At 48.6% G+C, this 17,739-nt stretch overlaps 1 protein-coding gene across 1 annotated transcript in view; it reads left to right on the top strand.

The window, feature by feature from the left end:
• The window catches only part of PABPC1L (poly(A) binding protein cytoplasmic 1 like), a 34,865-nt gene that overhangs the window by 847 nt on the left and 16,279 nt on the right, over positions 1 to 17,739 (top strand). The window contains exons 2-14 of the mRNA XM_084888775.1: positions 1,455 to 1,648; positions 2,150 to 2,265; positions 4,083 to 4,479; positions 6,954 to 7,100; positions 7,339 to 7,434; positions 10,077 to 10,346; positions 11,103 to 11,187; positions 11,789 to 11,902; positions 12,416 to 12,522; positions 13,353 to 13,446; positions 14,768 to 14,898; positions 15,315 to 15,395; positions 17,405 to 17,468. Coding sequence (XP_084744901.1) covers positions 1,455 to 1,648; positions 2,150 to 2,265; positions 4,083 to 4,479; positions 6,954 to 7,100; positions 7,339 to 7,434; positions 10,077 to 10,346; positions 11,103 to 11,187; positions 11,789 to 11,902; positions 12,416 to 12,522; positions 13,353 to 13,446; positions 14,768 to 14,898; positions 15,315 to 15,389 — 1,826 coding nt within the window. The 3' untranslated portion in view covers positions 15,390 to 15,395; positions 17,405 to 17,468. The remainder of the gene's footprint in view (positions 1 to 1,454; positions 1,649 to 2,149; positions 2,266 to 4,082; positions 4,480 to 6,953; positions 7,101 to 7,338; positions 7,435 to 10,076; positions 10,347 to 11,102; positions 11,188 to 11,788; positions 11,903 to 12,415; positions 12,523 to 13,352; positions 13,447 to 14,767; positions 14,899 to 15,314; positions 15,396 to 17,404; positions 17,469 to 17,739) is intronic.

Genomic DNA, 17,739 nt, shown 5'->3' with positions numbered 1-17,739 from the left:
CCGGCTGCTGACACGAGGTCTGCACCAGGCGCTGTTCCCTTGACAAGCCCAGAAAAACCGCCTCCACTTTAGGCTCCACAACCCGTTTCTCAGAGCTGATGGGATTGATTAGCGCCTGCGGGATGGGTGTGCCCACACCTCTGGTGAGAGAGGAGTTTAAGAGCCCCGGTTTTGTTCAAGTTCTGCCACTAGGGTGTGAGCTTGAGCAAAAGTTCACACTTGGCACAGCACCTGTGAAATGAGAACTGAGGCTTGGAAGAACTGTCTATGAAGTCTCCAGAATATTGTATGGACTCAATAAGTGTAACCTAAGGGGAAAAAATAGTAACCAGCATTCAGGTGGAAGACTCCAGAAACAACCCAAAAAGGCCTGCCCTTACTGAGCCTTCAACCCCATCAGGCCCAGAGAGGGCGCCCTTACTCTGCATCTCCTGGGTGAATGGGGAGGTCTCTCCCAACTGGGGGGTTGTTGGGGTGGTTCAGCCTGTTTCCCAGGGGATGGCTGAGCTGGATTCCAGGGGGACTTCTCCTTTGCTCTGCTTTCCCCACCCACTGCCATCTCCAGCTTTCTCCAAGTTCTCTGCACCCTGACCTTTTGGCCAGACTTCATAGATGGGGAAGCTGAGCTCCAGAGAGAAGGGGTTTAGCCCCTGGGTGTTCACTGGTAGAACTAGATGGAAAAACCAGACTCCACTGAGTTCTGCACAGTTCCTGTCCATCCTCTGGAAGTAGAGAATCCTTTAAGCAGGGGACAGCATGTTACCCCGGAGAGGTAAAGGCCATAGCAGTCGCAAGAGGACAGGCATGGGCTGCTGTTTTCAGACACACTGCCATTTGCCAACCATCTGTTTGTGCCAGATGCTAAGGACAAGGCACCTTGCATACCTTACTTAATTTTCAGCCTATCTGACTACCTAGAGGTAGAGGGTATTATTTCCCTTTGTTAGGTGTGAGAGGGTGGTTAATATCACTACCATCATCATCATCATCATCATCACTACTTGAGAGGAAGAAACCAGCTCAGAGAGGTGATGTTTGCCTCCCCCAAAATCTTTCTACTTCGGATCAAATTTCAACTCTGCTGCTCAGCACCTCTGAGCTTGAATTTCCTCTAACTGCTGCCACCGTTTGTCATAGAAGCCCTCCTTTACATTTTTATCTACTTGATGTGCTTTAGAGACCACTATAGACCTGGCTCTGCCACTTATCTTTCCCCTTTCTGAGCCTCAGTCTTCCCTTCTGTAAAATGGGGGTAGGAATCCATGCTCACATGGCTATAGTGAGGAGTTGAATGAGATCCTAAAAAGTGGGAGGAGTGCCATACACTTTAATTCAGGCTCTTATCTCCAATGAGACCCTGACATCGGCTCTTTTTTTTGGAAGGAGGCTCCCAATTAAGCACCTGAGGGTTCAGGGGGTCCCCTTAACTTGCTCCTTTCTCTCCTCCTGTCCAGCGGAGCTGGCACTGGATACAATGAACTTTGATATTATCAAAGGCCAACCCATTCGCATCATGTGGTCCCAGCGAGACCCAGGACTTCGAAAGTCGGGTGTGGGCAACATCTTCATCAAGAACCTGGAGGAATCCATTGACAACAAGGCCTTATATGACACCTTCTCCGTCTTTGGAAACATCCTGTCTTGCAAGGTTGGTGTGCCCTGTTGAGGGGGTCTGGGTCAAGTACCTGTGTGGCAGAGGTATTCCAGAAGCACCTCTCTACAGTATATGAGGTCTTTTCAATTAAGCTCTAGGTTCAGCAAGGACCAGAATGGAAGTAATTCTTTCAGTTTCATCTTCATATACCTATCAGAGGCCGCCTGTGTTTCAGTCTGCTCTTGCTGTGTAACCACCCTGAAGCTTAGGCACTGTCAACAGCCGTTACTTAGCTTATGATCCTGCAGTTGTTGATTTGGGCTGAGTTCAGCTGAACAGGTCTGGTCTTGGCTGGACTCCTTCATGTGCCCACAGGGAGCTGGGTGGCTCTGCTTCTAGGCAGTGGTGGGCTGTTAGCTGGACTATCTCATCTCTCCTCCCTGTCTGTCCCAGTCACAGAGTTAGCACTCAGATATTAGCTCTATCATCTTGCCGTTCTATTCTACCCAAACCCCCTGTTGGCTGCTCTTCTTGCTCTTTGTCTCTGTGGCCCAGGTGGTGTGTGATGACCGCGGCTCCCGAGGCTTTGGCTTTGTCCATTTTGAGACCCGTGAGGCTGCGCAGCAGGCCATCAGCACCATGAACGGGATGCTGCTGAATAACCGCAAAGTGTGAGTGGCAGGCTTGGGTGGACCGAAGCTGAAGGGACAGAATCATAAGCATCACCAGCTGGGGACCCATGCTGCCCACCACCATCTAAGGGCACCAGGCACTGAGCAGCAGCCGGTATTCTCCCTGGCACTGTGACCTCGGAAGAGTGGCTTACGCTCTCAAGGACTCCCTTTCCTCATTTAAAAATGGGATTGCTGGCATATGCTTAGAGGATTTTTCTGAGGAGAAAATGAAATGATGATTCGGAAGGGATGGCCAGATCATCAATGGGCTCAGCCTTCTCAGCATGCCTGTGGATTTTTTTTGTCTTAAGCCCTTTTGTGTTATTTCATGGGGTTTTTGGATGGGTGGGAAAGTAGGCATATGCTTGGCCGGCCATCCTCATATGTATCAGTTTGGCATCATCCCCACTTCACAGAGGGGAAAATTGAGATGCAGACACTGGAGAGAATCTCTTCGGGCAGTGCCCTCCCCCAGTTTTGCTTCTGCACATCTGAGGGCTCCGCCCCATGCTCAGCCCTGTGGAGCGATGGGGGCTTTGAGTGGGGAGGTGCCTGGAGAGTCATTCTGTCCAGGGTTTCCCAGGGGAAGCTTCTGTCAGCAAAACTGAACAATGGTGGGCTTTTCCCAGAAAGATGTTATCTCATTAGCTATCATGTGTCCACGTTTACCTTTGCCACTCAGTTTTCTCCAAATTTTAGTGCCAGAGACAACTTGTTTGTGCTAAATGTGCTATAGATACTATCAAATTTTCTTATGTTTGGTTTTGTTTTGTATTTTCCTTCTATTAAAGAATATGTTTTTATTTATTTTAGAGAAAGAGGAAGGGGGAGAGAGAGAGAAACATTAATTGGCTACCTCCTGCATGCCCCCTACTGGAGCCTGCAACCCGGGCATGTGCCCTGACCCGGAATTGTACGGGTGACCTTAGTGCATGGGACAACACTCAACCAACTGAGCCAACTGGCCACAGCAGTTTTTGTTTTTCTTTTTCTTTTTGTTTGATTTTTTACGTAGAGAAAGGGAGATAGAGAGAGAGCTAGGAACATCAATGAGAGAGAAACATCGACCAGCTGCCTCTTGCACACCCCCTACTGGGGATGTGCCCGCAACCAAGGTACATGCCCTGAACCGGAATCAAACCTAGGACCTTTCAGTCCCCAGGCTGATGCTCTATCCACTGAGCCAAACCGGTTTTGGCTATTTTTGTTTGTTTTTCTTAATCGACGATACTTTCCTAGATGTGTTGACTTGAACTTGGAGATGACAATTTTTAAAGTGAATATTGTATTTAAGTTATTTCGGTCTCCCCACAGCAGCACTAGCATGAATTGTGTCTGGTTCTCCCACTACTGTTGCCCAGTGTACGTGGCAAATGAACGAGCAAATCCTTGTGGTGTGAGTTTGATCCCATTTTATAGGAATGAACACTGAGACTCAGAGAGATTAAGGAGCTTGCCCGGGGCCCCACAGCTAGGCTGCTCAGAGCGAGGATTCAAGTGTGACTCACAAGTTCATGCTCTTATCTCCTGTGTACTCAGCTGCCTGGTGTCTGTAGGACCTCCCCGTGCATTTGCCACAAGAATGAATTCTTCTTAACTTTATGCTGGCACATAGAATCTCGGCTGCAGAAGCCTTGGATATATTCTAAGCAGTATTGTCCTGCCCAGTCTTCTGATGAGGGAATCAGAGGCCAGAGGCTGGTAGCAATTGGCTCCCATGACCCAGGGTTGTGGGCTGGGCTGGGCTGGGATTGAGGTGGGGGTGGCTGGTGGCTGGCAGCTGCCTACCCTGTCGGTGTGTGGTGTGTCCACAGCTTCGTTAGCCAGTTCAAGTCCCGGCAGGAGCGGGAGGCTGAGCTGGGGGTGCGGGCCAAGGAGTTCACCAACGTCTACGTGAAGAACCTGAAAACGGACATAGACGAGCAGGGCCTGGAGGAGCTCTTCTCCCAGTTTGGTGAGTGTGTTTCTGACCGAGTTTGGGCTCACTTTCTCTTCTGCTCCCCAGCCAGGCTGGGAGGACAGGCCCTCCTGGGGCTTTCTGGAGATTTGGCGGGAGGAAAGGGGAACACCTTGGGGCGTTCCAAGCTCCCCTTTGAGCCAGGTTGGTCCTTCCCAGGGAAGACGCTGAGTGTGAAGGTGATGAGGGATGACAGCGGCCAGTCCCGAGGCTTTGGCTTTGTCAACTTTGAGAAGCATGAGGAAGCCCAGAAGGTAGGAGCCTCCTCCCCGTGCCCTTGCTTCACGGAGAAGTGCTGAGCCAGGACTAGGAAGAAGGGAGGTTGGGAGCAGAGGGCTCCAGCTGCCTGCGGAAGGAAAGGTCACGAGCCAGGGCCCTTCCTGCCTGTGCTGGAGGCAGAAGGCTTCAGCCTCCTTCCGGGCCTTCGGAGCCGTGAGGCTGCTTATTTTATAGGCTCGTGCTGCACAAGAGGTAGAAGGGCAGTGCCTTCGAGACAGCCTCTGCCCTCTGCTTGAATTGTGGGACTGAGGCAGGGCGGGAAGTGTTATGCTATTTCTTATTTCCAAATGCTGTTTTCTCACAGCACTTCCCTTTTCCTGCAGTTTAGACCAATGCTGTCCAATAAAAATGTTACGTGAGCCACATATGCAATTTAAAATTCTCCAGTAGATTAAAAAAAAAAAAATTTCAATAGCCACATTAAAAAGGGTAAAAAAAACCTGTGAAATTAATTGTAATGTATTTTATTCAACATCAACATTTTCAAATGATCACCACGTCAACGAGTATTTAATGTAAAAGTTGAGATTTTTTTTTTTTACATCCCCCTTTTTATACTTAGTTCTTTGAAATCTGGTACCTCCAGCACAATTCAGACCGGCCATATTTCAAGTGCTTAGTAGCTGCTTGTGGCTACGAACCACCTTATTGGACAGCGTGGCTTTAGGCGACTTAGTGCCTGTCCTTTGGGTCTCCTACTTTCCCTCCTTCAGGGAGCTGCCTCTTCCTGTTATCACTTAACTTGTGAAACCTTCTGTCTGTCTCCATTAGTAGCACATGAACAGAACCAAGAGTAGAGCCCTAGCTGGTTTGGCTCAGTGGATAGAGCATCAGCCTGCAGACCGCAGGGTCCCAGATTTGATTCCAGTCAAGGACACATGCCCGGGTTGTGGGCTCGATCCCCAGTAGGGAGCATGCAGGAGGCAGCCGATCAATGATTCTGTCTCATCATTGATGTTTCTATCTCCTTCTCCTTCTCCCTTCCTCTCTGAAATCAATATATATATATATATATATATATATATATATATATATATATATATATGAACAGAGTAGAGGCTGGGTCTTGTTTCACCATTAAATCTCTAGTATTACACTTGTCAGTAGCTACTAGATATATATTTGCTGAGTGAGTGAATAGTACAAGGTCATACAATGACAAAGCTGGAATAACAATGTTATATTTGGCCTCCCATAAGCTCTTTATGGCCAACCATAAAGCTCTTCCCATGGTTGCTGCCCCATTAAGATCACCCGCCATGGAAGAGCTCAGCTCGGGAGAACTGGATCCCGGTGCCATCTCCATAACAGCCTCCTCTCACTGAGCACTCAGCACGGGCCAGGCACTGTGCTGGGGGTTTTGCATACATTCTCATTTCTCCCCCCACTGATATGGGCTCTGCTGCTGTTATTAGGTTTCATGGTTTGTATTAGGTTCCACTGGGATTAGAATAAACTTTCTGACTCTGAAGTGTTGTTCTTAAGTAAATGACTCCTTTGAAAGGTAACTTCTTGTGTGTCCTGTGTGTTCTTGTGTGCCCTCTGGGTTTTGTTTTCCCCAACTGCAAAGCGACAAGGGGGAGTAGATGAATGAAGCTGCAGGGGTCCATCAACTCCAAGATCTTAGAGACTTTGGTAATGACTTTTAAGACTGCTGTACAACAGGTAGTTCCTGAGTCCACAATGTATATTTACATATATTTGCATATTTAGGCAGGAAAGCAAAAGTCATCATTATGTGAAAGTATTTACTAATGAACAGACCACTGAAAAAGTAAGTTCCCTTCAACATTTCTCTTTACTAACACTATCATCTCATCCTAACTATTGAGCCGGTACTTATCTGATTTTTGCAGATAAGTCAATGCAAATTCAGTTTAGTGTAAATGGATTTCAGAGAGACATTTCATATCTCACAAAAGATGTAGGATTTCATGCAATCAAGGCCACTGACAAGTTAGGGTCTGGTAGGCTTAGTCCAGTTAACTGAAGGAAAGCAAAACCAGCAGGGTTAAAACACCAGTATTTCTAAAACAAACGTTCTCATAATTAGCAAAAGGATTCTTTATGCCGTGAAATCCAACATGAAGTAGGAGATGTCGATTATGCTGTCATGCCATTTTGAAAGAATTATGCTTGCTGCTTTAAAAAAATCCATGTGTAGGTAGCTATAAACTGATTATCAAATATGGGAAACTGCAAATTTCCCTTTTTAAAATAAGAGTCAGAAGCAAATTTTTAAAACTCTACAGCTTACTCTGAAATTTTGTCCCATGTGTTTAAAAAGTGGATGGCCTTTATCCTGGTACTAATTATTCTCTGCTAACAAGGCCAGCCTGGTTGGCAGGTGGTCCCTTCTAAATCGGGAGGTGGTCCTGGAGGCCATGGCTAAGGCCAGGGCCTCATGGGGGTGGTCACCACGCACTGTCGCTCCATCTTCTCTGCCCAGGCTGTGATGGACATGAATGGGAAGGAGGTGAGAGGGCAGCTGCTCTACGTGGGCCGTGCCCAGAAGTGGGCGGAGCGGCAGAATGAGCTTAAGCGAAGGTTCCAGCAGATGAAGCAGTTGAAGCAGGACCGGCTGAACCATTACCAGGTGAGGGCCCCGAATGGGATTCCTTCCTCTAGCAGCCCCACTTCTGGGAACTAGGCTTTAGGGATTGTATGCTCTCCAGCCTCCAGGTGAGGGGCATGCTGTGTGATTGATGGGGGGTATGGGTATTGTGTGGGACTGGGAACAGGAAGCTTGGAGACCAGGGCTTCCACAGCCCACCACACAAGTCAGGGAGGAGCTTGGGGAGGAAGGCGTATCTAGCAGTGTCCTTTCCTTCCAGGGCGTGAACCTGTATGTGAAGAACCTGGATGACTCCATTGATAATGAGAGGCTGAGGAAAGAGTTCTCTCCCTACGGAGTGATCACCAGTGCCAAGGTGAGGGCTGTGGTGCCTCCAGTGGACAGATAGCCTCCCCCTCCTATCCTCTCACTGCCCACACACCCCTTCTTCCTCCCATGCCCTTCAGGCAGTTGGTGCTGAGCCACACCTTTTGGATTTGGGGGCTATGTCTGACCCCGTTGGAGCTTGTCTGCACTGGAGGGAAAGAGAATGGTAATACAGTCCCAGACACACAGCTGGTCTTATTGGGGCACACTCAAACCTTGGTTCATTCGACAAGCATTATTGAGTGCCTACGATATGCCAGATTCCAGAAATACATGTCTTAGCATTTCCATTGACTTTGTTGTCTGGTCTTGACCAGTGATATACTCCTCCTGGGCCTCAGTTTCTGCATCTGAAAAATGAGAGGGTTGGGCTATATCATTCTTCATCTATTCATTTGTTAAGCATTCTTAGTACCTGAAGTGTGATGATTGGCTATTCTACTCAGTAGCTCTGTGACCTTGAGCAGATGTCTTCTGAGCCTCATCTATAAGATGAGGGAGTTGGGCTCACTGGATGCTTCTTCAGTGCTGACTGCTCACTAAAATTCCCTAGAGAGCTCCTAATACAGACACCTGAGTCAGAAATTGCATGTAGATGTCTGAATTGATTTTAGAGAGAGGAAGGGAGAGGGATAGAGGGATAGAAACACTGATAAGGGAGTAACATCAATCCAGCTGCCTTCTGAATGCCCGCCCCCTACTGGGGATCAAGCCTGACTAGGAATCGAACCGTGACCTCTTGATTCCTGGGTTGATGCTCCACCACTGAGCCACACCAGCCAGGCTTTGAGAATAGTTTTAAATGCATAAAGGAAAATTCATAGGATTACAAAAACAATTATATTGAAATAATTATCAAAACACTAAGGTGACAGCAATATGTGCTTCTTTATTAATGTATCAAACTATAAGTTTAATGAAGTAGCAATTAGCATAAAAGATATTTGAGATCAGCAATAATGAATATGAAAATATTTTTTCTTCCCCCAAAGTCACATTTTTTGTTCTTACATTCAAAATAGGAGGAAATACTAATGTGAAAATACAGATGCCATTTTTCCCCCATTTGAGTTTACAGACCCCCTGATCCCATCTATTGACCTCCCTGTGGATCTGTGAACTCTCGGGTCAAGCAGGTAGCAAAGTACTGTTGGAAAATCACCGATGTAGAGCATGGGCTCTAATAGAGCAGATTCAAAAAATTATCTCAACCCCATTGCTCATGGAGGTGAGCAGGGCTAGCCTAAAAAAGATGAAGAACTCTAAATGTAATGTGGATTGGATCCTGGAAGAGGAAAAGAATATTAGCAGTAAAACTAGTAAAATCCAAATGAAATGTCTGGTTTAGTTAATAGCCTAGTAGCTAACGTTGTAGTTGATAGTACTGTGCCAATGTTACTATGGTAGTTTGGACGAATGTACCATGTTAACATGGGGAGGCAAGCTCAGTGAAAGATATACAGCAACTCTGTTCTATTTTTGAGACTTTTCTATAAATATAAAGATATTCCAAAATAGAAAGGTTATTTTAGTTAAAAGGCTAAGAACCTCTTCCCCAGATTTTGAAAGACCTGGCTCAGGCCTTGTGGAGGAAGTGGGAGTTTACCGGACGGTACATTGGCTGAATGTGTGACCCACTGACTGGGTGACCCAGGAAAAGTCACTCTTTTTATTTATTTTTTAATGGTAAAAAAGGCTTTTATTTCTACCAAAAAGATAATTAACATGTTAAAGCACCAGAAATAGAAATTCAACTTATTTTCATGTTTTTACAATTCTCTTTATTGGAGTCTCTAGAAAATATAGCTGTAAAGAGCACCCTTTTGAAGAAGTTGTATGAGTCATTAGGAAAACCCAGCCCTAGCCAGTTTGGCTCAGTGGATAGAGCATCAGCCTGCAGACTGAAAGGTCCCAGGTTCTATTCTGGTCAAGAACTCATGCCGGGGTTGCAGGCTCAGTCCCCAGTAGGGAGCATGTAGGAGGCAGCCGATCAATGATTCTCTCTCATCATTGATGTTTCTATCTCTCTCTTTCCCCCTCCTTTCCTCTCTGAAATCAATAAAAATATGTAGTGTAAAAAAAAGAAAACTCAAGAAGTGGTTGAAATGCAGATTGTTTTCATCATAGCGACTTCAACGAAAATGTTTAAGATGGTGGCCCTGGCTGAAGAACCAGCCCTAGTCTTAGATTCTTAGCTAACCTTAGCCTATCATCTCACTTCATGATGGCCTCTCTGAGGACGGTTTATGCATTTAATTAAGCCAGCTTCCCACCACAGCCTAAGAAAATCTTTCAGAAAGAAAATTGAGAGAGAGAGATATTCTGAAATGCAGCTCTTCTCCCTAGTTCTGCGAATGGTCTGTGCAATATGAGTAGCTGTTAGTCAGCAAGTAGATCTGTCACTTTTGAGCCCCACTTTCCTCACCTATAAAGTGGGAATCACAGTGAAGTGGGGAGTGTCAGTGTCTGGCATGTGGTGGGCCTCAGTGAATGCAGGGTGACAGGACACCCCGACAGTAAGTTTCTGCTGGTCCTGCTCAGGACCAGGCTGGGCCCTAGGGGAGGAGGGGAGCCGGCCCCGGGGGTCTTCCTTCCCCTCCCCCAGCAGCCCTTGTCTTGTCTTGCTTTTAGGTGATGACAGAGGGTGGCCACAGCAAAGGGTTTGGCTTTGTGTGTTTTTCCTCTCCAGAAGAGGCAACGAAGGCCGTGACAGAGATGAACGGGTGCATCCTGGGTACCAAGCCGCTGTACGTGGCGCTGGCTCAGCGCAAAGATGAGCGGAAGGCCATCTTGACCAACCAGTTCATGCAGCAGCGCCTCTCCAACGTGTGGGCCCTGGGTGGCCCCCTCTTGGGCTCTTTCCAGCAGCCCGTCAGCTACTTCCTGCCCACTGTGCCCCAGGTGAGGGCCTGCCCGCAGCCTGACAGCCAGGCAGAGCAGGAAGAGAGCTTCCAGGCAGACATAGTTCCCAGCCTGCTTCTGCCTGAGACAGCAGGCTGTTTTAACCCCATTTCTAAAAGCTGATGAAAACCCTTCTCTAAGAGTGTCGCTGTCAAACAGTGCTTATGTATGGGAGAGAGATTTGTGAATGGTGTGCTGAAAAGATTCTTTGGTCAAATTTCAGTTTGAGAACTACTGCAGTAAACAAAGGAAGCATGGGTCTCTTGACCACACACATTGTTTTTCCCTACCATGCCATCCTGACCTCCCACACGGACAGAGTCGGCAGCCCTCCCCCAACCTAAGTGGCCGTTTTTGCAGTGTGCCTGCTACCACCTCCGAGGGGCCTGGTTTGGGAAAAGGAGCTTGTGGGACCCCGAGGAAGCAGAGAGATGTTAGCCACTAGAGGCCCCTAGAATGGGGACATTCCTGCTCCTGTTAGCAACTGCTTTCAGAGGCACACGTTCCAGAGGACGCGTCACCATGGTATCCAGGCCGTTGGGCTAGTGGCTCTGATAACAGGGATGAGGACTGAACCTGAGATCTTGCCCAAAGAGTTGAGGGAAAATGGCGGTCCCATATGGGAGGCAGGCCTTCATCCCAGCTTTGTGGGTCTTTACATCCCAGCTTTGCGGAGTTCCTGCGGTGACCTCCTTGGGGGGATGTAGTTCCCACTTCCCCGCTGCAGCCCCTCACCTGGGTCTTCTTCTCCCTCAGCCTCCAGCCCAGGCTGCGTGCTATGGCTCTGGCCCGCCTGTCCAGGCTCCCCACAGCTGGACGGCCCAGCCACCTAGACCCTTGAGTGAGTGATCCAGCCCCTTCCACCCCTGAGTGTGGGACCCATGGGGGAGTGTGTGAAGAACATGAATTCTGGGGTCAAGCCTGGCTCTGTCACTTCCTAAAGAGTTCATCTGGGTGGGTAACTTTCTCTCTGAGCCTCAGTTTCCTCTCCCGAATGTGGGCCTGAATGAGATAGGGGTAAGCGCACCAAGCACAGCGCTGACCCTGTAAAAGGCTCGCATTGTCTTCAGTCTGATTTGTGGCTGGAGATTCCTGCGAAGCTGAGAAAATGAAGCTCCTTTGGCCGCGTTGCTGACGAATGGCCCTTCTCTAAGAGTGAAGGTCACCCGATCTGAAACTGTCTGGGGGGACGAAGAGCTGTGATCATGATGCCTGTGCCCCTTGGGGCTCTGGGGAGACGGGAATTGACTTGTAATAGGAACTTGCCACACCCCCTCCCAAGAGTTGGGGGTCTGCCTGACCAGCTGGATTCACTCGTCTTCCTGCTGTGAATGTTCTGGTTCCCCTTCCTCACCTGGCACCGTCAGGGGGTGGTGTGCTACTCTGATTAACGATCCCCCTTCCTGCCACCCTTTCTCTTTCCCTGTTCTCTGTACTACAAGCCACCTCGATGGCCTGGTCACCAACCACGTCTCAGCGCTCCCCAACCCACATCGGCAGTGACGAGAAGGCCTCTCCCCAGGAGCCACACCAGATGTCCTACACCCAGTCAGTGGGTGAGTGCGGGCAGGGCCAGAGGAGAGCGTGTGCAAGGGGGCTGGGGCAGGGGCTTGGTGCTGGGTTGGCACTAGCAGGGAGTTCGAACCAGCCTTCGTGGTGACCTTGCCATTCACCCTCTTGGAGAGCAGGGCTGACTTTGAGGCTGTGTGGCACAGTAGTTAGTGTGTACTCCAGAGTCTTGCAGGCCCAGTTCCTGGGGTTCGCTTACTCTGTGGCCTTGCTAACTACTATTATCGGATTGCCTCATCTTTAAAGTGGGGATGAAAACAGTTTTCCCCTTTTGTTGTGTGGGTGAATGAGATAGTAAGTGTAGGGGCTTAGCATCGGATCTGAACTTAGTAGGTTCACAGCAACAGCTATGAGCAAGGGCATAGATTTTGACTAGAGGCAAGCACGTGTGGCAGATGTTTGTGGATCTCTGTGCTGGGAGTTCTACATGAATGCTCATCTCTAGGCTTTGTCGCTTCAGGTCGCTGTCAGGTGCTAACATCCCTGCTTATTTCTTACAGCCAACATTGGTACCCAGACCTCCGGCCTTGGTGAGGCAGGGTGCTCTATGCCAAGTGGGCCTCTCCTGACACAGAGGTATTCCTCAGAAACACCCAGCACCCATGAGGTAAGACTGATCCAACTGCCCTCTTATCTGGGCGCCGGGGGGGCGGGGGGGGAGTTGGCTAGAACCTTGGCTAAGGCATTGACCCTCTGGACCTTTTCTTGGCTTATAAAGTTTCACTTATTAACAAGGTACAATCAAAAAATGATCACCCTTACTAACAGAAGGAGGGAAAGGGTCAGGACCACGTTTTATTATTAGTTACGATTTGCTTTGCCTGGGTTATTACCAAAATTAATTTGGATTTCCTTAGTACTTATGTGTTAAGCAGCAAGGATGTGATTAACCAAAACAGAACAGAAAATATCTACTGTCATTATAAGTTTGAAGGCTGTATATTTATCTCCCTGTACTCCCCCCAAAAGTCTCAAACTCAGCATTTTCATCTGCTGTCTAGAATTTCACTGTGTATGCTTTGAACTACCTCTTGCAAAATGCACAAGAGTAGTCATTAAAGAGCAAATGCTCTTCATGTTATCAAGATGTGAAAGAGTCAGAGGTACGGAGGAAATATGGCCGTAAAAGCTACTGGATCAAAAGTGCTTTGTTCGACACAAAGGGATTAGTAAGGTGTGGCTTCGTTTGGCAACATGGACTGGGGGCATTTAGAGGTTCCTAGCACCATGGAAAACATCTACCTCAGAGTGTAACTTTGTCAGCCAGCCCACCGTGCCCTTGTTGGAGACTCTGTCCCACCCAGGTGTCCATGCCTTGCCCCCTGCTCCCCTCTTCCAGAGCCTTCCTGGAGGCCTGTGCCCACCTGACAGGGTTAAATGTTTCAAGGCCTTGCCTGTCCAGGTGGTTAAGGGATGTGTCCCCGGCACCATGTGCAGGTCCAGGAGCCTGCTGTGTGCATCCCCGGACAGGAACCCCTGACCGTGTCCATGCTGGCCGCAGCACCACCGCACAAGCAAAAGCAGATGATCGGTGAGTGGCTGGTTGCCCTGCTCTGGAGCAGAGGAGGGGGGCTGGAAGCTGGCTAGTCTGGTGGGGAGCACCAAGTGGAGGTCAGACATGAGGATAACATCTAGCTATGTCGCTGGCCAATCTGCTGAGTGACCTTGCCGAGTTGGGCCTGTAATCTAGGCCCCGTTCTCTCATCCTAAAATACTGGTCAAATGAGATATTCTTGAGGTTCCTTCAGCTCTGCTGTACTTGACTTTGACTTAGGCTGGGCGAGACCCCAGATGTGGGGAGATCTGGGGTCAAGAGGAGGGGTGTGGTTTTGGGTTTCTGCTGGGACATGGCCCCTAAGGCGGGTGTTACGGTTCCTCACACCTCCCCTGACTGGGAAGAAGCTGTCACCAGATTTCATCAGCTGCCCCAATGGGGCCCATTACAGGGAGGTGGTAAGTAAATGTGCATTGGGAAAATGGACCACTGGACCCTGACTTCCTGTGCAGCTCATCCCGTGTTTGTGACAGGCCCTCCTCAAGGGCGCCACTAAATGTTGAATGAATGAACAAGCTAGTGGTTGGCAGGTTCTTCTCTTCAAGTCCACCAAGATCTCCTAACCCTTCTCTGCAGGCCCCCACTGCCACCGCCCCATTGTTTCCTCAGCTCGCTTGGCGTAGTGCCACTTTATTTCCTGTACCTCAAAGAAAAGGTCTCAGTGGGCTTACTGGAGGCAGAGGGCTCTCGTAGCAGTTCCTTGCAAACATCTGCACTTTCATCACAGGAAGATCTCTCCCACTCACACTCAGGGCACCCCAGCACCCCAGCACCCCAGCCTGGCTAGACTTTCCACATATTGCCAAAATGGCTGACCACCAACACTAGGCCCCGTCATTAGAAGTACCAGAATGGTGGAAGGTGAATTTATCTGGTGTATTTGGCTCCTCCCTCTCCACACACACCCCCCACCTCCCACCCCCCACCCCCAAAAAAACAGGTTCAACGTTATCATATCCTGTCTAGAATCTTAGTGTGTATTTGGAACTATTTCCTGCAGAATGAACAAGGGTAGTCTTTAAAGAGCAATCACCTTTGTATCAGACCCCATGCAGCTACTTTATATCTAGCACCAAATACGATGCTGCAGATTGACCTCCAAAATGGGGTTTGCTATGCCTTCATTTGGGAAAGAGGCTGAGGGCCACCAGGTTAAGTAAGAGGACAGTCTGGAAGGAGTGGTTCGGGGACAGCCACCCAGATGCCTCACTGCTCCATTCCACAATACCGCCCCTGGGGTGCTGGGCTAGCAGCCAGGTGTGTGTGTTCATAAGCCATCAGAGGCTGTTCCATCCAGGTGAGCGTCTCTACCCCCTTATCTACAATGTCCACACTCAGCTGGCGGGCAAGATCACGGGCATGCTGCTGGAGATCGACAACTCAGAACTGCTGTTCATGCTGGAGTCTCCAGAGTCCCTCAATGCCAAGGTGGGCTGGGCTGTGGGTGGCAGAGCGCCCTGAGGGCAGGCGGAGAGCGAAGGTGGCTCCTAGATGAGCCAGCAGGCTGCTGCTCGGACAGATGAGGTTTATCTTCTTGCTAATACCTGCAGAATCGTGGCGTGGGGCAGAATCACCGATGATTCTCTGCAGCTCCATAGGCAAGGTTTTGGCACAAGGAGCTGTGTTCTGTAAGGGTTATCATTTCCCCAGCAGTGTTTGTCTGTCTTGAGAAGGTGACTGTGGGTTTCCGTCCTGGAGCTGGCAAGCAGTAGCCAGATGAGGGTTCTGCAGAAATGCTATGGAGGGAGGGGAACTCTTGTCTTTAGCGTGCTGAGGCCTGGGGAGGTCAGAGCTCTCCTGGGACCCTTAGGGCAGCTGCACTAAGTCCTCCCACTGTCCCACAGGTAGAGGAAGCTCTGGCTGTGTTGCATGCAGGCTCAACAGACCAAGGAGAAGAAGATGAAAGCGAATGTAATTGAAACCAGGTGGGTGGGTGGGGTTGAGAGGAATGGTGACAGACGTAGCTGAGCCCAGAAGCACTAAGGAACTGGGCAGGGACTGGCCGGCTTTCACAAAGTCCCTGAGAACCATGTGTGACACGGCTTTCTCAGGGGGAAGCTGTGAGGATCAAAGGAGAGGACCAGCAGTGTGACTGGAATGGGTGCGGACTATCAAAGGGGAGGAGATGTTCTCTTGCTGGCTGCCCGCCCCATCTTCCTAATAGGCCTGGCTTCCCCTGGCACCTGTCTGCCTGCCTGAAGGCCTGGCTTGGTACAGCCCCTGTTCTTAGTGGGGAGACCAGGTGTCTGTCATACTTGAGAAACATTTTTTTTATTTTTTATTTTTTGTCAAACAACGAAACCACATATATTTATTTGGTAAAGATTTTAAAAACACCAATAGAGACATAGCTAAACTTTGGGAAATTGAGATCTTGTTAGTTGTTTTCACTTTATGAGTAACTGCAAAAATTAAAACAAGAATATGACAAACATAAAGGAATTAAAGGAAAAAAGGGAAAAGAAATCCTGAATGAATTTCATAGAATTTAATTTTTGTTACATGGAACTTTTTTCAGAGCTCTGTTTATTTTCTACTACATCTAGTGCTTCATTTTTTTTTTTTTTCCACTAATTCCTGGGTTTTTGAAAACTAAAGTTTTAACCAAACTAAAAACAGACCTCTTTTTGCTTTTGTAAATGTGTGTAAACAAATGCTGTTATTTCCCAACGAAAACTTTCTGTCACATGAGCAGTTGGGAGCTGTCATGCCTTTGACAGAAAGGCGACATTTCCGGCCCAGCCGCTCAGGCTGTCTGTAGACTGTGCCATTTGATATCAGAACATCAAATCCTAAATGTTAAGTTTACATTTATACCAAGTTTTATTAAAGTTTAAAATGAGAAGGGATACTTGGACCTAACTGGTTTTACTGAATCACTCACACACACACACACACACACACACACACACACACACATGAATAAAATAGAATTCAGCCATTGAATTATTGACATGTCTATATATTCTGAGAGATTAAGTGAGAGAGGATTGAAGAATTGGGAGTTCCTGAAGAATGAGGATTTTCTCCAAAGAATCTTGTTATAGACTGAATGTGAACCCCCACACCCAAATTCATAGAAACATTTAATTTTACTTTTTTGTCCTCAGAAAATGGAATCCTCACTCCCTTGGCTGACAAGAGAACAGTGTTCCTGCTCTTGGCTCTGAAGCCCTGTGAACCATAACTTATTTCCTAGTTGGGCTGTATCTGTACCTGAGCTCTGTATGTGGAACGAGGGCAGCCAGCCAATGACCTTTTTCTTTTTTTTACTTAATTTATTGGGGAGACACTGATTAATAAAATTAGAGAGGTTTCAGGGGCACAATTCTACAGCACATCATCTGTTCACCACCCTGTCTCTGTCCATCACCATTCATCCCCACTACACCCGCCTTCACCTTCCCCAATCCACTACTCCCCCTCCCCGCCCCTTTTGTGCATTAAAAGTGCTGCAAACTGGTTTGTCTTCCAGGAGGCCTTCTTGGGTGAGGGAGGTGGGGCAGAGCAAAGGGTAGGCCTGACTGGGCTGGGGCTTTGGTTGTAAGGGTCAGAAACCGGATGAGCGCTGAAGTACACAGAGGGTGTGGACAGTAGCACGGAACTGCTGGGCCTGGGGCAGCAGCTACCACCCACCCATGTGCAGCGGACGGACAATTGGTTGTCCACGCAGCACTGAGAAGCGAAAGCTGCAGGTGCCCACACCTGATGCCTGGCTTGAGTGCCTGCAGTGCAGGGAAACACCCTGGAGGCAGCAACTGCTTCTAGGCTCTGGACCAAAGGACTGTGTAACATGAAGAACTCCTGTGGAAATGCTTTAGGCTACCTTCTGGGCCACGATTTTCCTCCCCTGTAGGGAGGGAAAAGCTTCTTGAGGTTGTAATAGTCTCAGCTTCTAAGTTTTCATTAGTAAGTCCAGATACTTGCCTTCTAGAACTCAAGAAGAGAAAGTCAGTCAGTCGTGACTGGATGTCACCACTAAACCTGCCTCAAACCAGGTAAGAGGCATGCCTGCTTACGAGGGGGCAGTTAGAGGGTACAGCTCCCCGCTTTGAAATGGTCCCTGGCCATGGCGTTTGTGGACCCTAAAACCCGCTTCAGCTCCAAGGCTGGGTTGCTCAGCGGACTTCTCAGAGGTTGGGAGCAGCGTGCTAACACTGCTCAGCACTGTGACGGGCAAAGAGATAAGGAAAACCCTCTGCTTTGTTTTATGGAGTCACCAGGTATGGCTCCATGAAGAGGAAAACTACTGAACTAAGACACAGGCCA

Source organism: Pipistrellus hanaki (assembly GCF_964339955.1).
Source record: "Pipistrellus hanaki genome assembly, chromosome: 6".
Lineage (NCBI taxonomy): Eukaryota > Metazoa > Chordata > Mammalia > Chiroptera > Vespertilionidae > Pipistrellus > Pipistrellus hanaki.
This window is presented reverse-complemented; position numbering and strand designations above follow the sequence as displayed.